At 45.7% G+C, this 26,409-nt stretch overlaps 1 protein-coding gene across 2 annotated transcripts; it reads right to left on the bottom strand.

Annotated features, from left to right (window-relative positions):
• Positions 1-11,483: 11,483 nt before the first annotated feature.
• On the bottom strand, positions 11,484-25,197 carry AEN (apoptosis enhancing nuclease). 2 transcript variants are annotated; one of them, XM_033167656.1, is made up of 4 exons: positions 25,175-25,197; positions 16,263-16,965; positions 12,935-13,135; positions 11,484-11,947 (listed from the first exon to the last, which is right to left on the bottom strand). In XM_033167656.1, the coding sequence occupies exons 2-4, from the start codon at positions 16,962-16,964 to the stop codon at positions 11,744-11,746; spliced, it is 1,107 nt and encodes a 368-aa protein (XP_033023547.1). In that variant the 5' UTR covers position 16,965; positions 25,175-25,197; the 3' UTR covers positions 11,484-11,743. The 2 variants fall into 2 exon arrangements, with proteins under 2 accessions (XP_033023547.1, XP_033023546.1); XM_033167655.1 differs by lacking the exon at positions 25,175-25,197 and adding an exon at positions 19,684-19,789.
• Between the last annotated feature and the right edge of the window lie 1,212 nt (positions 25,198-26,409).

Raw genomic sequence — 26,409 nt, forward strand, 5'->3', positions numbered from 1 at the left:
AGTCATCCGGTCAAGCAATGCACTTGACACTGCAGACGAAACAATAAATTAGGAATAGAGGTGCCCTGCTTATTGTGGTCAAACACAAGCAATCCTTGCGGCTTGTTAATGCAGATCTCTGCTGAGAACCAGAGTAGTGAACACGCATGGGGCAGGGTTGGCATCAGCGCCTGACATCCTTGGCGCTGACTTTTCAGCGCCCCAGCACTTTGAAAGGGGCAATTGCTGGTGCCTGCCCTGGTCCCTACCTCCTCCTTTCTGGCCTGGAGCTCTGAGCCATTCCTAGCCCATCTGGAAGCATGTTATAAAGGGGCAAGACACAGGACCTTAGGAAGATAGGAAGCCACCTTACACCAATTCAGACCATTGGTCCATCTAGCTTAATATTGTCTACACTGGCTAGCAGCAGCTCCCTAGGGCTTCAGACAGGATTTTCTATCAGCTTCATCTGGAGATGCCAGGGGATTGAACCTGGGACCTTCTGCATGCCAGGTAGATGCTCTACCACTGAGCTACGTCCCTTCCCCTAGCTTCTCAGTGGCTGCAGATTAAGGAATGCCTTGGTCACTTCCCCTCCCTGTTTCTCACCAGTTACTAAAGCCCCTTTTGATTCTGGCAGGCTTTTGTTTTAGAAGCCATGCCCAGGCATTCACCTGGACACACAAAGGCTTAAACTAGGGGCAGGGTTAAGCCCACAAGCCCTGTCCCCAACATGCTCTTCTGATCTTTGTATGATCAGCGAACTTTTCAGCGCGCTCCATCGAAGCTGCTTGGAAACCCTTGCAGTACACACACAATGTGGTTGGCGTCAAAATGCCAGTCTGCATTTCCCTCTCTACTCCCCATTTAATATAGGGGTGGCCCTATTCCGTGGGGGAAACCAAAGTGACCAAGGGGATAGATTGCCTCCCCCAGACCTGGCCCACCTATGAGGCAGGGTGAAGCAGCTGCCTCAGGCAGCACTCCCACAAGCTTCCTGCCCGCTCCGCAACCTGAACCTGTCTCACGAGATCTTGCCACAAATCAGAGTGGATACCGGGCAGAGGAGGCAGAGACAGGGTGGCACAGGGATGGCAGCAGGGCAGGGAAGAAGAAGAGAAGAAGAAGAGTTTGGATTTGATATCCCGCTTTTCACTACCCGAAGGAGTCTCAAAGCGGCTAACATTCTCCTTTCCCTTCCTCCCCCACAACAAACACTCTGTGAGGTGAGTGGGGCTGAGAGACTTCAGAGAAGTGTGACTAGCCCAAGGTCACCCAGCAGCTGGATGTGGAGGAGCGGAGACGCAAACCCGGTTCACCAGATTACGAGTCTACCGCTCTTAACCACTACACCACACTGGCTCTCACGTGCCTTTTCTCCTCAAGCAGCAAAACGGAAGGTAGTGGCATGCAGTCAGTAGACTAAGCTAGTCCCCTATATGTTCCTGGTAAATTAAGAGTATTAAAGTCTGGCTCCTCCTTCCCAAAGCCTGGGAAGCTTCTGCCAAGCTTAGGGAGGAAGGCTTGATGCTCATGCATGCAACATCACCCTCCACCCCAATTGCCCTTGAAATCTGGCACCTCTGGCCCTAAATGCTCCCCCTACAAAAAATTTCACTGCATGCCACTGGTGGGATGTGCCACCCTTGGACTCCCCGGTGAGGAAAGGTTGCAGCATTTGGGACTTTTTCGTTCAGAGGGAAGTAAGGGCTGATATGGTAGAAGTCTATAACATTATAGGACGCAGGATTCAATGGGGCATTGGCTCTTCTCGTGTTCTTAATGGAGGTGTGCTTGATGGCACCGTTCATCGTGATACGACCCTTCCCATGGCACACAGCGTCCAATTATATGCATTATGAGCAATTGCTTTTGCTTCTCGGGTGTAATCATTGTTTTTTAGCCTCAGACTTCCCCATACTTTCCAGGAGGCGTAGATCAGTTCATAGGAGACTAATAGTCACCCATCGCAGCCTGCCCATCTTGTTAAGCACAACCCAGCGCTCGCGAAGCATTTACCAGCGCATTCCGCTCAGAGGTACTGTATGCATCTCAAGGCTTGAATTAGCAGGAGGGCTCGGCCGCCTGCAATTGAGATTAGACCGCCGAGAAAGCCTTGAGCACAAAAGCTGCATGCATTAAACCCAATGGCAGTCGAAACCTTTCCAAGTTGAAGTTCAGGGTGCCCTCGCTACAAAGAGGAAATTACCATGCTATTTTATTGGGCAGGTCTGAGGGAAATGAGTCGGAAAAGCACCTGCTCCCTCACGCTCCTTCACACGTGTTCTAAACAGGAACGGGAAACCTGATTTTAAGAAATTGTATTAAATTAAATTAATTTGGTTTGATTCATCATAATCTGGAAAAATAATAAAAAATAATAATTTGGAAGAAAAACAAGGATGGTATCTACTTTGCACTTAAAAAGAAAATCTGTTCTCTATCAGGGTAGCCTAAATTATGTGCTAACAAAAACTCAGATCTGTGACTTGGACACTTCTGCGCAAATTAAACCATATTTCCACGATGCCTCTTTTGTTGGGGCTGCTGCTTTCAGGTGCACAGTGCACTACATATGGATTAGCTTGGTACAGTCCTAACAACATCCCTGTAAAGCAGGTTAGCATTATCACCCCCGTAATTTATTCCACTATATACAGGTGAAACTCGAAAAATTAGAATATTGTGGAAAAGTCCATTTATGTAAGCAATTGTTTTCATTACTGGAGTTTAATATATGAGATAGACTCATAACATGCAAAGCAAGATATGTCAAGCTTTTGTTTGTTATAATGGTGATGATTATGGCATACAGCCGATGAAAACCCCAAAGTTGAAATTGTTAATTTGGGGTTCTCATCAGCTGTACGCCATAATCATCACAATTATAACAAATAAAGGCTTGACATATCTCGCTTTGCATGTCATGAGTCTATCTCATATATTAGTTTCACCTTTTAAGTTGAATTACTGAAAGAAATGAACCTTTCCACGATATTCTAATTTTTCGAGTTTCACCTGTATTCTGAGTTGTGTCCAACTAGGTTTTAATTCAGAGTAGGTGCAATGAAATTCATAGACCTAATAAGTCACATCCATTAAATTCAGAGGGTCTACTCTGAGTAGGACTAACTTTGGGTACAACAGTTGCTAAGGTTGCCAACTGACCCTGACTGGTCCTGTGCCTTTAGCATTGTGACTGGTCAAAATAATCATGTGAAACTTTTCACTGGATGATGATGAATACTGCTGGGTCTGGCTTCGGTGACTGGCACTGGGCAATCCATCAGCAAAGGACTCATCACCAACTGGAGGCTGATCCATGAGGGAGGATGGGGCACGACCCTACCTAACTTAGTCTTCCCTCCACCAGCCCCCACCTGCCATTCTTGTTACTCTCAACCAGCCTGTCTGTCAGCTTCCTTGTCCTTAGTCTCTATGTTCCATTTATCAGCAGACAGTTGGAGACAACATCAGATTTACCTGGCTCTGCCTGTCACTGGCTCTGGCTCTGGCTCCCCCTACTGGTGGGCTCCCTGACTTCTACCCTTCCAGTCCCAAGTTGCCGAGCCTGTGCTGGACAGCACAATACATTGTATGGATGTTTTGGGTGTACTATTCTGTTTTGTTTTGAAGAGTTCTGCTAGTAAAAAATTGAATACAGTCATACCTTGGATCCCAAACGCCGCAAACCTGGAAGTGAGGTTTGCAAACATTCTTTGGAATCCGGATGTCCAACGGGGCTTCCGCAACTTCCGATTGGCTGTGGGAGCTTCCTGCAGCCAATCAGAAGCTGCACTTTAGTTTCCGAACATTTTGGAAGTCGGATGGATTCCGTTCGACTTCCAAGGTACGACTGTAATATTTGTATGGGCCTTGACAATGACCTCTTCCAAAAGGAGCCAGTTCTTACGTTTCCAGTTGCTTCAAACTGTGCTATATTAATATTTGCAACAATGTGGCTGCCAGTCTGTGCAGGTGAAACAGATCTAAGGTGGACCAATGGCCTGACAGCTTCCGAATGCTAAGGCAGCTTCCTAATTTCCAGTGGTAAAGGACAGAGCTCTGTGTCCCCTTCTTCCTGTCCTTAGACCCTTAAGCTAGCTGGTTGCATTGGATGATTCAGCTCCCAATCCTTTGGGCTTCTGTGCATGGAAAGGAGGGCAGAGAGGTCATGAACATAATATGAACTGGATCAGGCCAATGGCCTGTCTAGCTCAGCATCCTGTTCTCCAAGTGGATAGCCAGATGCCTTTGGGAAGCTAGCAAACAGGACCTGAGCACAACAGCACTCTCCACTAATGGGGTTTACAGCAACAGCTTCTATCTATCTTGTCCTTCGCCCCAGGCTAGCAAAATATCTTGGGCTGGGTCTGAGGATACTGTGGCTCTGAAAGATAGGACACTCCTCGGCTTTCCAGCATACAAAAAAAACACCTGTTTTTGCTGGAAATGGGTCACAAGCGATGCTGGCAAGGTGACATCTCTCCCAGCTCTGGGGGTGATAATGGCTCACCTTTGTATTGTGCCAGTGGGGGCTCCCTGGAGCTTTGGGGTCCAAACTCCATAGACACTTCTGATTAGCAGCCATCGATTGAGAGCGTCCTCATTTCAAACGCCCTTTCAGAAATCCAGCTCTGTATTGACGAGCGTGCTGCTGGTAGAGAATGTCGAGCGAGACAGAAACATGCTTCTGAAAACTTGAGTTTGCAAACTTGCTGAAAATAATTGTAAAGAACCAGCAGAGTTTCCCCATCTGCTCAGCTCAATGTAAAACATACACACACACACAAAATTGACTTGCTTCTACTCTCTGTACAAAAATATGAGCTGTTTGAAAATTGCAAAAGGGTGTGTGAATCTATAGGAAGCTGCCTTGTTTTAAGCCAGACCATTGCTCCACCTATAATCACAGAATTGTAGAGCTGGAAGGGACCTCAAGGGTCATCCAATCCAACCCCCTGCAATGCAGGAATCCTGACCACAGCCATCCTTGGGTGGGCTCGAACCACCAACCTTCTGGTTAACCCCCAGACCCACTGCAGGCTTCATATAGCTAAGTATTCTTGACAGCAACCGCTCTCCAGGGTTTCATTTAAATAATAATAATACCATATAGCAGGGGGCGCGGGTGGCGTTGTGGGTTAAACCACAGAGCCTAGGGCTTGCTGATCAGAAGGTCGGTGGTTCGAATTCCCATGACAGGGTGAGCTCCCATTGTTCGGTCCCTGCTCCTGCCAACCTAGCAGTTCGAAAGCACGTCAAGTGCAAATAGATAAATAGGTACCGCTCCGGCGGGAAGGTAAATGGTGTTTCCATGTGCTGCTCTGGTTCGCCAGAAGCGGCTTAGCCATGCTGACCACATGACTCGGAAGCTCCCTCGGGCAATAAAGCGAGATGAGTGCCGCAACCCCAGAGTCGTCCGCGACTGGACCTAATGGTCAGGGGTCCCTTTACCTTTACCTCTAATACCATATAGCATATATTCAACACAAAAACAGCGACAATTTGTTGTTGACAAAGGACAGCTGGACATATAAAGGGCCCCATTACCTTCAGTACCTTAGGGCAGGGGTCAGCAAACTTTTTCAGCAGGGGGCCGGTCCACTGTCCCCCAGACCTTGTGGGGAGCCAGACTATATTTTTTTTTTGGGGGGGGGATGAACGAATTCCTATGCCCCACAAATAACCCAGAGATGCATTTTAAATAAAAGCACACATTCTACTCATGTAAAAACACCAGGCAGGCCCCACAAATAACCCAGAGATGCATTTTAAATAAGGGCACATTCTACTCATGTAAAAACACGCTAATTCCCAGACTGTCCACGGGCCAGATTTAGAAGGCGATTGGGCCGGATCCAGACCCCGGGCCTTAGTTTGCCAACCCATGCCTTAGGCCCTCATCAAACCTAAATCCGCCCTGCTCTCAGACCATCCTACCTCATGGGGTCGTTGTGAGGATTAAATGAGTAGTAGGGAGAACCATGTATGCCAACTCCTTGGGGGGAAATATGGGACAAATGCAATAAACAAACCGTTTGAGCTCGTTGCTGAGCAGAGTCTTATCTAAGGAGACGATGGAAGCAGTTCCTCTTTGGCGTCACTGATGAAAGAGAGAAAGGACAGCCAAGATGTAGGAAAAGCATCAGGCCTAGGGGTAGTAGATAAGTTCTGAAGGCATGGAGTGAAACAGTGAGCTACGAAGCTGTGAGCCTTGGAGAATAAAGTGCATGTACTTGAGCCCATCTCCCTTGCCAATGAAGAACCTCTGCATTCCAAAGGATGATTCAACAATAAAATGGATTCCCTCCTTTTTTCACATCTTATGATTCCTAGTACCAGTGATTATATATTGCTATTTCTTGGCATTATTTCATTTACAGTTGTTTTCGCATAGACTTTTATAATTTCTTCTAAACTGCTTAGAAGGTATTCTTACAATCAAGTGGTGTATATATATAATACAAAAACAAATGAATGAAATGAGCTCATTGAGGGGCCAAGGAACTCAGGGGCTTAGGAAGGTCCAATCCTACACAGACTTCCGAGGCTTGCAGAATCCAACCGGTCAGAGACCATTCTCCCTTCCCCAAGAGGGACTCGCAATTTAACTACTGTTTGCAGAACGAAAAACATCTGATGCTTTTGCAGCCCACGGGAGGCTTGCTTTCCCTTTTCCTCCCCCACTGGAAAGCTAATCATTAAGTGAGTCACATCTTTAGAAATGATAATACATTTCGCTGGCATTTTGAAACGTCATCTCTGCATGTCCTTCCCCGATGAGTGTTTTGCTTCAAGGAAGGCTACCATCATTTCCACAACTGCGCCAGACGATTATTTGCAGGGTGGGTGGGGAGAGATTTAGCTTCGAGGGAGGGAGCAAGCAAGGAAGCTTCCCTGCTGTCTGTAAAGATATTTTCAGAAGCAGTAAGGCTGAGAATCAGGCAGCTGGGGCAACCTCACTAGAGGCACCATTCCCCCCCAGCCCACCAGCTGTGGAGAGCACCACGGAGTGAAGTGCAAGGATGAAGGAATACATCTTGAAAAATGGTGAAGGAACATAGGAAGCTGCCTTATAATGAGTCAGACCAGCGGTCAATCTACCTCAGTATTGTCTACCCTGACGGACAGAGGCTCTCTGGGATTTCAGAAAGAATTCTCTCCTGATCCAAACAGGCGATGCCGGGGATTGAACCTGGGACCTTCTGCATTCAAAGCAGATGCTCTACCACTGTGCTGTGGCCTTTCCCAAGGTATTATGGGAGTTGCAGTCCAGCAACATCTGGAGGGCCACTTAGCTACCCCTTCCTTAGACGCGGTGGGAAAAGTTGACATGAAATAGCACATGACTGTGGGCACCTCCACACAGACATTTAAAACATATGGTGTACATCTCCAAGAATCCTGGAAGTTGTAGTTAGTTAAGACTGTGATTTGTAGCTGTGGATGGGGAAAGTACAGTTCCCATGGTGTGCTTTGCATGTATCCTGCGGGTCTGCCCTGTTTTACCTTTGAAGTTTATGGTGAAAATTTAAAAAGGTAAAGGACCTCTGGACAGTTACGTCCAGTCAAAAGTGACTCTGGGGTTGTGGTGCTCATCTCACTTTTCAAGCTGAGGGAGCCGGCATTTGGCCACAGCTTTCTCAGTCCTGTGGCCAGCATGACTAAACCGCTTCTGGCGCAACAGGACACTGTGACAGAAGCCAGAGCGCAGGGAAACGCCATTTACCTTCCCGCCGCAGTGGTACCTATTTATCTACTTGCACTAGCATGCTTCAAACTGCTAGGTTGGCAGAAACTGGGGCAGAGCAATCAGAACTCACTCCATCACGGGGATTCGAACCACTGAGCTTCTGTTCAGCAAGCCCAAGAGGCTCAGTGGTTTAGACAGTTGTGGCTCCCCATCAGTGTTAGGAAAGGAACTCCTCTCCTGCTATGAACCTACCTGGACCCTCAGATGTTCTTTTGAGGCCCATCTATAGGCCACCCCTCCAAAGGAGACTTGGTGGCTGGTGGCAATGGAAAGGGCGTTTTCAGTTGTGGCTCCCCATCTGTGGAATGCTCCCCCCCCCCAGGGAGGTCTGCCTGGTGCCTTCACTGTCATCTTTTGGGCACCAGGTAATACTTACCTTTCATCCCCTGGCTTTGGGTTCTGCTGTTAGCGTGCTAACGAAGGAGTGTGTGAATGTGAATTGCATGTGCCTGTAGGACAATGCTAATGTTTCCCATTGTTTTTTTTTAATGGCACAATGTATGTTTTTAAATGACAGTCACTCAGAGAACAAGCAACCAACGAATCTAATAAGGAATAATTCTCTTCTCTCAGCACTGGAAAGCGACACTGATTGGGATGTGGTGTCTGAAAAGGAAGTCCCTTGTAGAAAACTACAAATCCGATGAAGCGGGGAGGGTGTCATTTCAGCCAGTTTACTATTATCATTATTACTATTAGGAAGAACAGTGGTTGTTTTTTTGGGGGGCGGGGGTTGACACCTATCTGGGCAATTTCAAGAATGGCTGTAAAATGCTCACAATTTCCCAGAGTAATTTTTTTTTAAAATTGCTTCCGTTTGCATCCCGCCTTTCTCCAGGGAGCTCAATATGGTCTCCAAATGCAATTATTCTAAAGCCAACCCCTCTGCAAGGTGCTAGACCTCAGTAGGCCACGTAGAAGCAGCAGAAAAACAAGTTCGGGCTCCAAACAATACTGTGGATGAGACCCTGCTCACCGCAAAGGGAAGCAAAGTACTTGCTCATCTATCAGCTGCAGCCCAGTCACAGAAGGCTGGGATGGGGAGGGGTAGTCTTTGCAAGGGCTTAGATGTCCAGCATCACTCAGAACACAAAGGAATCTCAAATGGCTTGTGCCCTGTGCCAGGAAAGAGCCAGCAAGCTCCTGTCTGATGGCAAGCCCAGTGTGTTTTCTGTGCCAGCTGTCCATCTGATGGCAAGCCAGGTGTACTGCCTGTTAAGTCCAGCCAGCTGGAAACTGCATCAAAAGCAAAGCGCTACCTGCAATCCGGTGCAGAAGGCGCAGCTATTAGTTTGCTTGAGAGCCGCAGACCGCTGTGATGTATGGCAGACAGGTCCTGCATGCGATACGGCAAGAGCTTCCGCTATCTTGATGTCCCAGAAGCTCAAGGAACAAAGGAGACCTTGCTTTCAACATATGGTGCTGTACCTGAGCCAGGATCTGCAGAAAGCAAAGACCTCCAGCCGCTGCTGAAAAAATATTCTACTATAAGAGAGTCCTAGCAAAGGGGAAATGCTGGAAAGAGCCTTGAAATGCTGCAGTCCTTATTGGCAGGAACGACCCATGACGCTGTGAAAGACCTGTAAAGGACACGGGGATAAGGTATTTGCAAGAAGGGGGATTGCTTTGGGGCCTAGCATCGCTCTAAAGTCAGGGATGTGTAAAACTTTGGTTCTCCAGATACTGCAGGGACTCCAACTCCCATCAGCCCCAGCCAGCATGACCAATGCTCAGGGATGATGGCAGCTGGAGTCTAATATCTGGAAGGCCACGGGCTCTTAAGTAATCAGCATGGGGAACTGGCTATTGGTTCCAGGTCCATGTTCACAAGAGCGGTTTGGTAACAATATGGAACAGTGGGAAAGCCAAGTCCGGTTCTCACCAACAGCAGATAAGGCAATGAAACGTGAGTCCTGGACTGTGCCATTTCATACCACTAGCAGGGGAGATGCGTAAAGAAACCGTATTAAGAAGAAGGTAAGACTACAGCTCTTCTCTGATACCATATTTTCAATGTGCATAGTGCGTCTGTGTGCTTGTTTATGTGCGAGGGACATCCAGTCCTGCAACCCTGTCTTTTCAGGCAGAATGCAATCTAGGACAGCTCTACGACCTCAGCTACTGCTTGTGCAAAAGGGAAAACCCACAAAAATGCCTGCTGCAAATTGCACAACACTCTTTGTCCATGTACGTTCAAGGAAAATTTAAGGTGTGCAAATCAGTCGGTCACAAATATGGCTGGCCACACGAGCAATTTCCTCAGCTATTAATGTCACAGAAATTGCTTCTAGATGCACCCATGAGCTTTCGGTTCATGCTACATGCAAGAACATTCCCGATGAGGTTTTGGATTGCTTGCATCTAGAGGAAACATGGTACAGGAACCAGCTGTGGCTTCGCACACTAATCAAGTGTCCACAGCCTTTTGCGATAATAAATCAGAGCTTAGTTCTAACTCACCCTTGTAATTAGAAAGGAAATCTATGTTTAGGTCTCTAAGGCAGGGATCAGCAACCTATGGGCCTCGGAGGTGCACCCACTCCACCAAATCCCACTGTTCAATCCCACTTTGTCATGCAACTTACCTGTAGGTTTTCTGAAAGAAAAGGGTCAATGGGGAAAGCTTTTCAGAAAGAAAAGGCCTTGGCCAGTGTGGTGTAGTGGTTAAGAGCGGTAGACTCGTAATCTGGGGAACCGGGTTCGTGTCTCCGCTCCTCCACATGCAGCTGCTGGGTGACCTTGGGCTAGTCACACTTCTTTGAAGTCTCTCAGCCCCACTCACCTCACAGAGTGTTTGTTGTGGGGGAGGAAGGGAAAGGAGAATGTTAGCCGCTTTGAGACTCCTTCGGGTAGTGATAAAGCGGGATATCAAATCCAAACTCTTCTTCTTGTTCTTGGCGGGTGGATATAACCTACAGGACAGTATGTTGCTGACCTCTTCTCTTTCCCCCCAGCTGTGCAGCCTGGAAGTCATTTTGGATTCACAGCTGCCCATGGAGGCGCAGGTCAATTCTGTTTCTACCAGCTCCATCTGGTACGGAGGCTGAGACCCTACCTGCCCACAGACTGTCTTGCCAGAGTGGTGCATGGTCTAGTTAACTCCTGCTTGGACTACTGCAATGCGCTCTATGCGGGGCTACCTTTCAAGGTGACCCGGAAACTGCAACTAATCCAGAATGTGGCAGCTAGACTGGTGTCTGAGAGTGGCCACCGAGACCACATAACACTGGTCTTGAAAGACCTACATTGGCTACCAGTACGTTTCTGAGCACAATTCAAAGTGTTGGTGCTGACCTTTAAAGCCCTAAATGGCCTTAGCCCAGTATATCTGAAGGAGCATCTCCACCCCCATCGTTCTGCCCAGACACTGAGGTCCAGCGCCAAGGGCCTTCTGGCGGTTCCCTCCCTGCAAGAAGTGAGGTTACAGGGAACCAGGCAGAGGGCATTCTCAGCAATGGCGCCCACCCAGTGGAACACCCTCCCATCAGATGTCAAGTTTTTAATCTTTGATGTTTTATCGTGTTTTTAATATTCGTTGGGAGCTGCCCAGAGTGGCTGGGTGGGGTATAAATAAATTATTATTATCATCATCATCATCATCATCTAGGGTCAACCTCTTCTCTATGATCAAAACAAAGGTCCAGTATAGGCAGCTTATCCTTTTGAAAGATTTCCCCTTTTCTTACTTCGGAAGAAGAATCCTAAATCAGCCCCTTTCCATCAAATGAAGAACACAGAAGTCCTCTCATCACCAGTAGAATTGTGTATTCTTTGGGTTGTGCAATTTGGCAATAAATAGTTGCTACATTAGGTTCAGAATCATGGCCTCCCCACTCCTCAGCGACAGTCCAGAGTACACATTCTAGGGCAGCATCCCTGCCCCTGGTGCCTTCCAGATGTTTTGAACCACAACTCCCATTGTCCCTAGCCACTAGCCATGCTAGATTTTAAAAAAAGCAACCACCTGGAGGCACCAGGTTGGGGAATGCTGTTCTAGAGTTTGCACCTTCATGTACAGCCTGCGTCGAAGTCCTTGGGCCAATACTGGTCATCCATGTAGCAAACACACTCCGAGCTGCTATCTGGAGGGCTGTTTGGAAGGCTTGGCGGGAGGCTACTGGCCAGTGTCTGTTCCCATTGTACCTCCACCAATCTGTAAAGCTCCATAGACGTCTGAGCATCTTCTACTGATGAGTGTCCATTTCGGCTAACCTAACAGAAGGAAAAGGGGGGGGGAACCCAAACTGGGTGTAAGGTTCTAGTCCTCAAGGTGTGTCATCTAGTAGCATGGACCAAAGCCAACCACTCCTACTAACTTTTTATAAAGTATACCTTTGCAATGTACAATCCTAAGTTTTCCTATTTAAGAAGTACATCGTAGCCAGTCCAATAGCACTGAATTCTACTACTAAGGGCTCTCATCCTTGCTCGTGTTGCTCACCTCGCCAACCTCCACCCCTCCATTTACTTCATCCAACATCCCCCCAGCTCCTTCAACCCCTCCACCACATCCTCACAGCCCCTCAGTGTTCCTCCACCCCTGCTTTACTTAAACCTATGTTGTTGTTCAAACATCTCAAAACTCAACTTCTCCTTTGCTCGCCTCCTTTGCCCTGTCTTCATGCAAATCCAGGACTGTGATGCGGCACTACAAATCCTCCAACGGGGGGGCTGCGTGACGACAGCCTTGTATTTTTATGTATATAGGAAGATAGCCCATGATAGCTGAAATGAACCTTTATGCTCAACGGCAGTACAACTCTATCTCTGAATCCTATCCGGGTTGCCTAACAAGTTATTTATTTATTTAATTCCCCCCCCCCCTTTCATCAGAAGACAAACACGGAGGTTTATAAATATAAAAATACAAAACACAGTGACAAATAAAACAATACTCCCCCACGGAGTTTAAAAAGCCATGGATTCTTTGATTATCCAAAGGCCTAGGAGAAGAGGAATGGTTTTTGTCTGGCACTTAAAAATATGTAATGAAGGGTCCAGGTGAACCTCCCTGGGGAGAGCATTCCACAGTTGGAGAATTAGGGGATAAGATCGAACCCTGAGGAACCCCACATTTTCCCTGAGGAACCAGTTTCTGTGCCAAAACCGGACCTAAACCCCGACTGAAATGGATCTCGGAAATCAAAGTTTCCTCCAAGAGTACTTGGATCTGAGAGAGGAAGCCATCTCCTTAATTACCTGAATATTCTTGTGTAGCAGCTCACTAGCCAGGCTCTTGAGAGAGACGCTGGCTTTCATAGGGAGCCCCATCTTCTTCCTCAGCAGGGGGCTCCGACTCGTGTCCCGTGTCCAGGCATGGGGGTGAAAATATTTCAAGGCTCGGAAGTCGTTGTGGATGGCATGGCCCACCACTATCTTGTCCCTCAAGATCTGTAGGATCTGCAAGAATTAAAAGGCCGTTTAGCCACCCGCCGTCACAGGCAGAGGGCCTTAGGAAGATGGCGAGGACAGTCGTGCCCTGTGTTTTTAAAGGACTGAACATAGGTGGGTCAGAAATATATTTAAAACGGTTTCGAACCATGTTATGTAGTGTGACTGGATTTGAGGGGATATTTGCTTGGAATCCTAGGGATTTGTGAGCTACAGCAGTTCGTGGGTCTGGGGCGGAGGTTGAATGGGATTCTTCACCCTGGGACTAGGTCCAGGAGAAGAGATCCGATTTGAAGATTTCTATGTGAGAAGAAGAATAAATAAAAAGAAGCTTGTATCAAAAGTACAACAAACCTATCTACTGATTTTTCTCCTGTGAGTAAGAGAGCTGTTAAATTCTTCATCCCGGCCCATTTCCTATGGGGGTCTGGACACCCACTACAAAGCGAATTGTGATAGTGAGACTACGGCAATACAAATTGACAGGAAAAAAATAAAGAAATCCAGTATGGTGTAATGGTCAGAGTGATGGACTAGGACCTGGGAGACCAGGGTTCAAATCCCTGCTCAGCCATGATGGGTCAGTGAGTATGACCTTAGGGTTGCTGTGAGGATGAAATGGCAGGGAGAACTACGTACACTGCCTTAATCTCCTTGGAGGAAAGGTGGGCTATAAATGTAAAAATAACATTAATATGTAAATCTATACAAGGGGAAGGTTCCTGTGTTCCGTGGAATAGCATTCCTGTTGAGATACTAAAAGGCACCCCCTTCCTGCACTTTCTGGAAGGAACCAAACTTCCCAATGGGCTTTTCATTTTTCTGTTTTCATTTATCTTACACGTAAAGCACGTTGAAACGTCGTTTTAGAAGGCGATTAATAAATAAAGGATGATAATTATAATACAGCCGTACCTTGGAAGTCAAACGAAATCCGTTCCAGAAGTTCGCTAAGACTTCCAAAATGTTCGAAAACCGAAGCGCGGCTTCTGATTGGGTACAGGAAGCTCCTGCAGCCAATTGGAAGCCGCGGAAGTCCCGTCGGGTGTTCGGCTTCCAAAAATAGTCCGCAAACCGGCACACTCACTTCTGGGTTTGCGACGTTCGGGAGCCAAAACGTTCGGAACTAAGCTGTTCGACTTCCAAGGGATGACTGTATTCCCGATGGCTCTGTACGAAAAGTGCTAAACCTTTCGGACTCAAAATCTGTGCAAATTACAAAGCACAAGGTACACCACAACCCATTAGCAATGCTGTTGGGTTATATCAACGGGACACAACTATAAGAAAAGTAAACCCTGATCTCCTGATAGCGGCATGCCCAGCCATAGCACACGGGGGGACAGGGGACGTGTTAAAACATCAACAGAAAGGAAGTGGATAAGTTCAGCCAGCAAATACAAACCCAAGAATGGAGACAAGAGAACAGAGCATTTTGCAACAGACAGGTAGCCAGCAATTATTCACCTGGAACCGACCCCTGTGAAACAGGGTTAAGCCAATCAAATGCAACATTAAAAGGCTTGTATTCAGAGACTTGAAATGAACTGGTAATGATGTACTAATTAACCTAGGCACCGTTAGCCTTCAAAGAACGAGCGGCAAGGGTGCAGGGAGCATTACGAGCTTTTAAATTTTCTGGATTGTAATTTTGAAGGACGCAATAAAGCAGGAAGGTTAAAATGTATCACTCTCTTTAATAGCAAGCTCAGGTGCCGAGTGCCAAGAGAAGTGGAGCCAAATTAGGGTGACCGACAAAAAAATCCAGAGGTGTCAGTGTTGCGGGGGGGGGGGGGGAACCGAAGGTGTGAAGTAGTTGCAAAAGGTGTGATTAGGCAAGAGCCCACAAGATTACTGCAGATCACACACTGGAGTCCCGGACCAAATACTCCATGTCATTTTGGAGGGTCTGCATGTTGGGAATAAGGGATGAAGTAAGAGATGGGCCCCATCTGCATGATACATTGAAAGCAGTATCATACCAATGTTTAAAGAGTCCGGGAACTACAGTTTAAGGGTGCACACAGAAGGTCCCTGCAACTCCAGGTAGGGCTGGAAATGCCTCTTGCCTGAAACCATGGGCAGCCTCAGTGCAGACATTACTGAGCTAGATGAACCAACAGTCTCATTTTTCAGCAGCTTCCTATGTTCCTAAAAGCCGCTTGTGCTTTTCCGAATCCTTCTAGGCTACCGCAAGCTGGCAGACAGGATCGTTCTTCTTCTTAAATGTACAGTGCAGTATCTAAGGAATACAGGTGCTTATTAGTAGCAATAACATTATTTATTTAGTTGCATTTATATTCCCCAGTTTCTTCCAAGGAGCTCAAGCTGGCATACATGGTTCCCTCCTTGGCCCAGTATACCTGAAGGAACGTCTCCAACACCATCGTTCAGCCCAGACACTGAGGTCCAGCTCCAGGGTCCTTCTGACGGTTCCCTCCCTGCGAGTAGTGAAGCTACAGGGAACTAGGTAGAGGGCCTTCTTGGTAATGGCACCTGCCCTGTGGAATGCCCTCCCATCATATGTCAAGCAAATAAACAACTATACAACCTTTAGAAGACATTTGAAGGCAGCCGTGTTTAGGGACGTTTTTAATGTTTTATCACTTATTATTATTATTATTAATCTGTTGGGAGCCACCCAGAGTGTCTGGAGAAACCCAGCCAGATGGGCAGGGTATAAATAAATTATTATTATTATTATTATTATTATTATTATTATTATTATTATTATTATTATTATCTCATTTAATCCCTACAACAACCCTGTGAGGTAAATTAGGCTGAGGGGCAGTGGCAGGCCCAAGATCACCCAGTGAACTTCACAGACAAGCAGGGATTCGACCCCTTGCTTCCTGGGTCTTAGTCCAACACTCTAACCACTATACCACACTGCCTCTCAGTTTCTCATTTTTCAAATCTTGGAAGTTCAGTTCTCTGCATTTTCCACTTCAGTTTGCAATTTCTGTCAAAGAAGAAGCAGCAGCCTTCATGGAATTTCATGGATTTGACCCCCGCCTCCTGGGTCCTAGTCTGAACCTCTCGCCACTAAACAACACTGGTTCTGCCGCACGCATATAATTCTCCAGCTGTACGGAAACCAATCCTCACCCCTCCTCTCCCTTCCTTTCCTTACCTCGCTCTGTGCAACCTTAAAAGGAGTGGCCTTTTCCATGTGTCGCCGGGTGATCCCGCTCCACCGAGTCCTGTAATCGACAATCGGGAGCTGCGGCCGGACGTACTTGTCGTAGATGACGTCCCCGTCGTAGTTCACGACCGTGCACCGCGCCAGCTCGCTCGTCCTCCCAGCGGGGCCCGTGCCCACCATTTCGCAGTCAAGCGCCACACATTTCCTGGCAGTCACACAGGATAAGGAACCGGTGCCCTTTCCGCCAGGGGAGGCTACTTGATTCTTGAGACTTTGGGAAGATGTCGGCCACCTGCCTGGGTTCACAGAAGAGCCTGGCGCAACCGGACAGAGCAGGCAAGGTTCTCGAGGAGCCCCTGCTACGTCCTCCTCGAACAACCGGCCGCAAGGGCTGCTGACTTCACAGCGCAAGGACCTCAGTGCACCACCCATGTCTGAGCTGCTTGATGTCGTCGGCAGGGTTTTCCCCTGCAGTCCTCTCTGCTCCACTGCCCTCCGCGCCATAAACCGCTGGTACCGGCGACTCTTCTTTTTCTTCTGGCCGGAGGTTTCGGCATCCCGGGAAGCTTTGTCGTGGCCCGGACCCCACTTGGTGCGGAGGACCTGCTCGTCCTCCATCCCCAAGTTACCCACCTGGACCACTTGTGACGGACTTACCCCACCTGGCGAGCAGTTGGTGGTAGACGGCATCCTGGCGAAAGAAGGTGCAGGACACTTAGGGAACGGGAGGTTGGTTGGAAAGGCTGGTCCAAACAAGAGAAGGCAGAGAGGGGCATGGCAAGGAGAGCAAATAAGGCGCTATCTCCTCGTGGGATGGTGATATCCTGCCTCTCCACTCAGGAACAGGGAAAGCAGGGTGGATAAAAATCAAAGATTTTTTTTAATTGGATTTTTTTTTTTAAACTGGATTTTTAAAATAAAGTTCTTTTGGAGGAAAAATGTTTCTAAAGATAGTTTTCTATTTAAGTTACATTATAGCCCAAATGCTATTCATCAGGAAATAAGGATTTGTTTTAAGTTTTTCATGTGTGCTAAAACTCAGGCTAAGGTTTTTGGGTTTTTTTAAACCGTTTAACCACATCAGTTAACAAACATGAATACATATGCTATAATGTTATTGCTTTAGTTAACTAAATTTAAATTGAAATGATTATTTTTCTCCTGCCAGTAAAGTACAGCAGAAAAGTTGTCCAAATATAAACAGTCAACTTATTAAACCTCACAATAATTTCGTAATTATCTGTCAATGTATTTCTAATAGTACAACCAAATCAGTAATTTTTGATATAACTGTAAAAACTGTTCTGAAAATTTATTATTCCAAAAATGAAACCTTCATCTGGTTGTAAATATTAAGATTACCAGCAAGAATGAGTCTTTCTGTAAAAAAAAAAATATGATTTAAATCATGTCTTACTGACTAGTAATTTATATCGTGATTTAAATCAATTCGATTTAAATCAAATCCACCCTGAGAGAAATTTTTCCGGTTGTCCAGCAAAAGACATTTGGAAAGAATGTCTTCACCCAGGGATTCCTCCACAGACAATTCATATCACTCCCTGGACATGCTGACCACGGCTGATAAGATTGTCCTAGGTGAGGAATGGGGCACATGTGGCTCTTCAGACCTTGGTGTACTATAGTTCCCATCAGCCCCAATCAGCTAGCCAATGGTTGGGGATGATGGGAGTTGTACCACTACAACAGCAGAAGGACCACAGGGTTCTAGTACGGTCTTGATGGTGGCAACGACCTCTGGCAATCCCTGCAAGGGGTGGTAGTGGTCTTGCCAGCTCATTTTAATCATTCAGAAATATATTGAACCCTATCCTTCCCTAAAGGTGAGTTTATTTTTTCCTGCCTCAGTTGTCCCATACCCCAAATCTCATCTGAGATTTTTTTAAAAATGTAATTATTTTATTTTATTTTATTTTTTTATTTATTACAAAATGCCTACAATTGCTGGGTGGTGGAAGCTCTGCTCTCAGGTTTATCATCTTAAAAAGCAAAGCCAATAAAAGGCAAAAAAAAGAGGAAAAAGAAAACGATTTAAATAAAAGAATGGTGTTGGGTCTTTAGCTTAAAAACGGCGACAACCCTGATCAGTGTTTAACAGTAAGTAAACTTTATTGTATTGTTATATTTATTTAGAAATATTTCTGGTCCTATGATCCCATGAAAGGTATCTGGTCCACCTTTCAACAACAATGTGTTCATTATGCGGGTTGCAGAAACAAACTCGCTAATGTAAAATAAACCCATTTATAAACATTATAAAACAATAAATTGAACAAATATTAACAAACAGAACCTAACTTTCAGCGCCTCAGGGGGGTAGGTGTGTGCAATCTTCACGTGGCTTCAAAGAGAGTCCAATGAAGAACTATCTGTAGGAGAGTATTACATAACTCTGAGGCCACCACAAGAGAGGCCCTGCTTTTGGAAGATAATTGACGTTACCTACCTAGGCTGGGGTGCGAAACATGTAGATGGGAATATACTGCTATATCCCTAAGTAATCTGAAGTAAGATGAGGAAGCATTTCTGCCCACCCCTTTAAAATTGCTAAAAAAGAATGCTAGGGGGCAGGGGGACCAGGAGCAGATTTTTGAATCAATGGACCTGTAAGCTTGATTATGTAATGCTGAATTCCTGCTCCCCGTCGGTGCAGACAATACTAGATGAACTGGCTTCCTATTATCAGTAAGGCAGCTTCCTCTTATCAGTATCTGGTTGGCTACAGTGAGGAGGAGGGGGATTATTGTTGTTTTATATTGAATTTTGTGGTCTCGTTTTGTATTTTTACCTTGTGAGCAGCCCTGTGATCTTCGGGTGAAGGATTTTATACAAATTTAATAAACAAACAAATAAGGACAGGATAATGGACTAGATGCCCTCCCCCACTCATAGCCGGCTGCCCCCCCCCGAAAACTTTCCTTCTTCCCATATGGTGGGGTGGGGGGAAGCTTTATTTACTTTAACCATTTTAGGCTGCTTTTATGGGCAAATGCTCGTCCAAGGCAAGTCACAATTAAAATCAGCCCAAAGGGAGAAAGAAAAAATGTAACATTTTGAAAACTTAAAAGAGCAACAAACCCAGCAACACTCCCGGGGGGGGGTAATCAGACCACCACTCAGCTAAAAAAAAACATCTTATGAAATCTACAAGTCCCACCCCGATTCGGCCCAGTTTCACTCAAATTGTACCCCCTTCTAAAAACAGAAAAGGGGGAATCCAAAATAGGTTTGCGGACCATCTTCTATAATACCCCCCCCACCCCACGGGGACTGGGAACTTCCCAAGGCCTCCTAAAGCCCCACTTTTTCTCTTGCCTTCAGTTACTTCCTCGACCCCCAACTTTTAAGGATGAGATCCGCCCCACCCTTTTGCCCATTTCCCCCTTACCTAAGCAAGCCAGATCCCCACGTGTCACTCCCGGAAGCAAAGGCTGACCTGGCGACTCTCACATGCCCGGGCAAGTCCTGCGCTTCGGACACGCCCCCTACCTCTGATTGGCTGCCTTAGCCAAGACGGTAGAGAGGCTATCTGCATAAAGGGGCGTGGCTTGCGGGTGGCTTCTTCCTGGTGCCTTGCTGTCCGCGAGCAAGGAAGTTGTCTTTTGAGTCGGATCCTGTTTGCGTCCAGTTTAAGCGGCTGGATCTTAACTCCCGCGTAATTGTGTACAGGGCAGCCTGATTGTAATCTTTCTCTCTCTTTTTTTTGGTCGGAAGGATCTGTGATTCTAATGGGAGTTTAACGGTTGCAATCCTGGGAGTAGGACCCATTGCGATCCATAGGACTTCTCTGAGCGAAGATGGAGAAGATCGCGCTATTAGTCACCATGAAAATTGTGCACAGAATCCTAGCCGTGCATCCCGAGCTTGCCCTGGTTTACTTGGAAGTAAACCCCACTAAGTGCAATAGGGAGTTGCTGTCCTTTTTAGCCTTGCAGCTTTCTCCCGGCATTACTCTCTTTCCTAAGAACCGGCTTAGGATAAACTTCCCCCGTCGGTCGGATTCACACGTTCCATATTGCCATCTGGGTGCAAAAAGTTTTCAGGAATCGCGGGGCTTCTTCTCGATGTAACAAAGTCCTTTCGCTAGTGGCACTTTCTGCTTAGGAACTAGGCGTGCAGAACACCCAAGTACGGTATAGATTGTCCCACGTGACAACTGCACACGTGTATGTTTCACGGCATATGGGTGTAGGGGGAAACTTCGATGGTTCAAGGCTTCCCAGAGAGTGTGTGTGCTCACTCAAATAAGGTTGTCAAAGCTTTTGCCGTTCCTGCTCCTGTGTCTTAACAGAAGCCTTATGCATAGAAATGAAGCAACTTAACCTTGTTTCAACAGCATCCCCCAAGATGCTTGCATCCACAACATGGTGTCCCCCAAAGAATCTGCAGAACCAGATTTTGTTACAGGTGCTATGAATAATAACTCTCTGGGGGATAAACTACACTTCCCAGGATTCTTTGGGAGAAGCCCTATGCTTTATATGGTGTGGCTGGGACCTTAACTAGTTGCATTTCTCAATGTCACACTACTATAAGCAGCATGGCTGTTTAAAGGTTTTAAAACGTTGACAGTCTTTCATATAGCAAAATGCACGTGCATGTCTGCGAAAAACATAAATTTATACGTACAATGATAATTACATTAGGGCATGGAAAGAGATTAAAAGAGAATTATTAATATGGAACAGATTGAAGCTCTCATTTTGGGGGAGAATCTCCACAATTAAAATTAATGTGCTGCCCAAAATGTTCCTATTTCAGGCGATCCTAGTGATAGGCGGGGCAGGTTGCTTCAAATAATGGAAAAGAGACTTATCAAACTACATCTGGCAGGGCAAAAGACCCGGAATAAAACATAAACTACTTATAGACATTAAAGAAAGAGGTTTTGCCCTGCCAGATTTGAAGATCTATTATGAGGCATCATGTCTATGCTGGTTAAAAGAATGGTTAATTCTGCAAAATATGGAACTATTGGATTTGGAAGGATGCGGCAACAGATTTGGGTGGCACACCTATTTATGTTACGGAAAGGTGAAGGTTCACAGGGGCTTTTTGAACCATATAATAAGGAAAGCACTATACACAATATGGGATAAATACAAAGGCCTGTTGGAACAGAAAAACCCCTGGTGGCTTTCACCGTTAGAAGCCGTTTCAGTAAAGAAAAAAAAAGATGGAAAAGAATTGGGCAACATATAAAGAATTATTGGAAGAGGAGGCAAATCATTTGAAGTTAAAGAAATGTGAATAAATTAGGCATTATGTGACAGACTGGCTGCAATATTATCAATTGAATGAAACCTTTAAATTACCGTATATACTTGCGCATAAGCCGACTTTTTCAGCCCATTTTTTGGGCTGAAAAAGTCGCCCTCGGCTTATGCGCAAGTGAGGCGGGCGGTGGGGAAGGAAAAGCAGAGAGAAAGAGCTTCTCTCCGCTTTCCTTGGGTAGGAAAAGCAGAGAGAAAGAGTTTCTCTCCGCTTCCCTCCCCCCCCCACCCCACCAGGAAATGCGCAGGATGGAGATCTGAGAGCGTCTTCTCCGATCCCGCACGATCCCATCCCGTGCGTTTGCAGCTGTCTGCGAGGTCCTAGCGCCTCCAGACACAAGCTAGAAGGGTAAAGACGCCTCTGCCTCCACTCACCAGCAGAAAGGCACAGAATGGAGGATCGGAGAAGCACTGCACAATGCTTCCCCCTCTGTCAGTTGGGGGGGGGGGAGAGAAGTGGAGAGAAGCTCTTTCCTGCAAAAGGCACAGGACAGGATCAGAGAAGCTGGGGGCATTGGCTTGCCAAGGGTTAAAAAGGATTGAGTGGGATTCCTAGAGAGGTCAGGAAATACCAAGCCCACCTACAAAAGGAGGAGGGGGCCTTTGTCTCTCTCTTCTGCATGTGCTGCATCCCTGGCGCCTCCTGAATCCAGTGAGTCTCTGCTCATCTTGCAAAGGGTCCATTGGGGAGAAGAGGGGGTCCCTGGGATGAAGGGGAGGGTGCAGGGAGGACCCCCAAGTCAAGGAACAGAGGCTCTTGCCCCCCTCCTCTCTGCAAAGCCCAGGAGGAGGCAAGGTCACAGGGGCTCTGCAACTCTTATCTTCCTTTGGATCCATTCACAGCTTGGCTGTTTGGGAAGGGAGGGTTCTTTGGGGAGGGAAGAAAAGGGCCTGAAAATAAACCCCCTCACACTCAGGAATCAGTCCCATTTATTGATAGAGGTTGTAGGGGGATGGAAATATTGGACATAAAATACACCAAAGAAATAAAAAGGAAAGCCTAACTGTTGGAAGAGGGGAGGGGGCAAATAAAAGAAAGCGCTTATTCCTGTGGTGCAGAGTCAAGCCTATGGAACTCCTTGCCCCTGTTTTTCTTTGAAATAAATATTCAAAAACATTTAATCTACTGATGTCTCAATTAATGTAATTTTATTTATTTTTAGTTTTGAAATTTACCAGTAGTTGCTGCATTTCCCACCCTCGGCTTATGCGCAAGTCAATAAGTTTTCCCAGTTTTTTGTGGTCAAATTAGGTGCCTCGGCTTATATTTGCGTCGGCTTATACTCGCGTATATACGGTAGGTAAGAAAAATGGGTTTGCAACAGAAAATTCAAAGATAGAAAAAGAATTAATACAAAATAGAAGCAAAGTTTTAACCAAAATGTATAGATTATTACTTGATTTGGAAGTAAAAGATGAAGAGGTAAAAGAAGTCATGATTAAATGGGCAAAATATTTTGGGCATTCGATACAGATGGACGCATGGGAAAATTTGTGGATCAGAGATTTAAAATTTACAGCATGCACTACACTAAAAGAAAGTATTGTGAAGATGTTTTACAGGTGGTATTTAACACCTAGTAAACTAGCAAAGTTGTATGAAACAAACTCAAATAAATGTTGGAGCTGTAAGCAGATAGAAGGAACAATGTTACATATGTGGTGGGGATGTAAGAAAATTAGAAACTTTTGGGATAGTATTTATGAAGAATTTTTTTAAAAAAATGTTCAAACAAACTTTCATCCAAAAGCCTGAAAATTTTCTCTTGGGTTTACTATCATCAGATATCCCAAGTGATAAAAGAAGGATATTTTTATATGCTGCTACAGTGGCAAGAATGTTTATTGCCAGAAAATGGAAGGGAGGGGAGAGGGAGAGAGAGAGATTCCAACAAAGGAAGAGTGACAAATGAAGTTATTTGAATACATTGAGCTGCCTAAAATGACAGAAATAATTAGGAACCGAACAAGCCAACAGTTCAGTAAGGAAAGGGAGTGTTATAAAAATTACCTAGAAAAACATTGTTCTCAAATAAAACCTCCACTATGCTTTGATTAATTTTTGCAAAAGACAAAACAGTTATCATAATTAAATAAGTTAATACCAAGAAATGAAAAACATATAAAGAAGGCAGTTAAGGAAATAAAAGAATGACTCAAAATGAGGTGGTGGACGGAAGTCAACTCAAAAGACTAGAGTGCTTAGGTTTGATAATTCAGAATAATAATCATGGGTAATAGGCGGAGGGAAAGATATTTAGTTATTATGCATTTTTATGCATTTGTTTATTTTTAGTCTTAGTTTGAACTTTGGTTGGAAACTTTCTATGGATGTAAAGCAAAACTCAATAAAAATTATTTTTAAAAACAAAAACAAAATGCACAAGCAATAACAACTCACGATGACTCACACCTTTCTTATGTGGAAGTGGTTTGCCTGAATACGCAAAGCACATTTTGTGGTAGGAATATTACCAGGGGGACAAGGGATTGCCACTCAGCTGTGAAGCTCACTGGATGACCTTGGGCCAGCCACTGTCTCTCAGCCTAACCTACCTCGCAGGGTTGTTGTGAGGATTAAAATGGGGAGCTTGGAGGAAAACAATGGTATTTAGATATAAACAAATGAATAGTGGCCCAGGGACAGGGTGCAATGTTGGAAGAATGGAAAACCAGCTGAAAATATTGCACGAGACTAACCCTTTTATATCTGCAAACTAAGACAAAAGTGCTGTAAGTCCAGTTCTGCCATTTTAGATGTAGGGGGCAAGGTTGTTCGTGTATGTGCACATTCAGGCTGATGTGTGTGTTATTTTCAATGTTTACACCCACCCCCATTGGGTATATTCAGAAGTAAATTGCGAATATATAATAACAGTAGTTTAACAGTGCAATCCTAGACATGTTTACTCAGTAAGAAAAGACCCACTTTGTTTAATGGGACTTACTCCCAAAGAAGTGTGTAAATATAGCTGTAGCTATAAGAGCCTTTGCTGTGATTACTGTTGTTCTGCAGAGTCTGTGGGGGATCCAAGATGAACTTCTTGTGGGATGGGTGTTGCTCATGCATGCTTTCCCCCCTTCCAAATGCCATCCTGCATTCAACCCTTTAATATGGATTCTGGGGGAATTCAATAAGTAAAAACAGAAAACAAAACAGTTGCCTACAATGTATTTCCAATATCTGAACAATTTGTTTGTAATTTAAGACACCCTCTCCCAACCTCTCTAAATCAGGGGTGGGCAGGCTTGGGGGAGGATCCCAGAATAACTACGGGTAATAAAGTGGAATGCAGTGCAGAAGCTCCAGTATAAACCCACCCACCGTTAATGCATTATTATTGTGTCAATGCAGAATACACCAGTTTGGAGGGGCCCTGCATTTCCCACTACAGTCAACAACTTGTTTTTCTAGGAAAAGCTCCTGCTGTTCCTAAGAGCAGCCTGATGTGCAAGGAATTAAAGAGGGGAAGCTTTATCCAGGCATGAAACTCAAGTGTTGGGAAGAATTTCACCTCCTTAATTTCCTCATATTGGGTTTGCTAATGAAGACATAAGAGCGGGGCCGCCAGTAAAAACATAAACTCTTTCCCATCCCAGCCCTACCTGGAAGTGCTGGGGACTGAATCCAGGACATTCTGCGTGCAAGTGGTGATGCTATTATACCAGTGAGCTACAGCTCCTTCCCCAAACTTAACTAGGAGAGAAAAGAAAAGGGGGGCGCGGGGAATAGCTTTAACTAACAAAGGCAGTGTCTTCCTGGCCCTTTAACAGAATCTGTGTGTTTGCTCAAACTCCTGAGCACATGGTTTCAGCACACAGCATGCTCTCCCTCTCTGGAAGGGCTTTTCATTAGCAGCTCTTGTCTGCATCAGAAGGGTTGGAAATTGGTTGCGATGGTGCGGGAGCTCTTCCTGTCTCTTCCTGCCTTCTCGGTCCCCCAGCAGAGGGCAGTTCTGGATGCTCCAGGCCACATGCACAGACTTTGCATTAAAGCCAACGCAACCTGCCCCGTGGCTTGGCTAGCGGGGGACAGAGGCAGGAGAGTCTGACGGATGGCTTCCGCCAGCTCTTCAAAGGGAAGAACCCCGGCAAATTAGTCTGATGGCTTGCTGTTCCCCATCTTGCCCCGCACAGGACATGTCTGTCTCAATGCTGAGAAGAGTCTAACTTTCAAGTTAGACAACAACTCGCTGTCTCTGATTCCCCTTGTTTCCCGCACTCCCTCAAGCTAAGGACTGCTGGTCTATGTATTCAGGCTCAGGGAAATCTATTATTTTGTGTTTCATCTATTTCTCACCAAAGGAGGTTTTTTTTTGGGGGGGGGGGCTATTTCAGAATACAGATTTCTTGTATGAAAAGGGAGGCTTCTGCCTGATTATCGTCTTCTAAAGCAACTACTCTTATTCCAAACTTAAAAATGGAAAGCGTAATGCTGGTGGTCAACAAAAGAGGTTTAAAGACTGTCTCAAGGCAAATTTTAAAAAATGTGGTATAAACACCAACAATTGGGAAACACTTGCCTGCGAGCGCTCCAATTGGATAACCAAAGGTGTCATGGGGTTTGAAGACACTCAAAGTCAGGAAGAAAGGGAGAAACGCTTGGCGAATCCACACCGTGATCAACTCGCGCCTGGAAAACAATGTCCCCACTGTGGAAGGACGTGTGGATCCAGAATTGGCCTCCACAGTCACTTACGGACTCGTTGTTAAAATGGTGTTTATGGAAGACAATCTTACTTGGCTACAAGTGATTGCCAAAGAAGAAAAAGAAGATTTTTTAATTCCCTTAAATTTCTACCCCATCCTTCTTCCCAGAAAAGAGCCCAGGACAATAACAA

This window comes from Lacerta agilis, chromosome 13 (genome assembly GCF_009819535.1).
Source record: "Lacerta agilis isolate rLacAgi1 chromosome 13, rLacAgi1.pri, whole genome shotgun sequence".
Classification (NCBI taxonomy): domain Eukaryota; kingdom Metazoa; phylum Chordata; class Lepidosauria; order Squamata; family Lacertidae; genus Lacerta; species Lacerta agilis.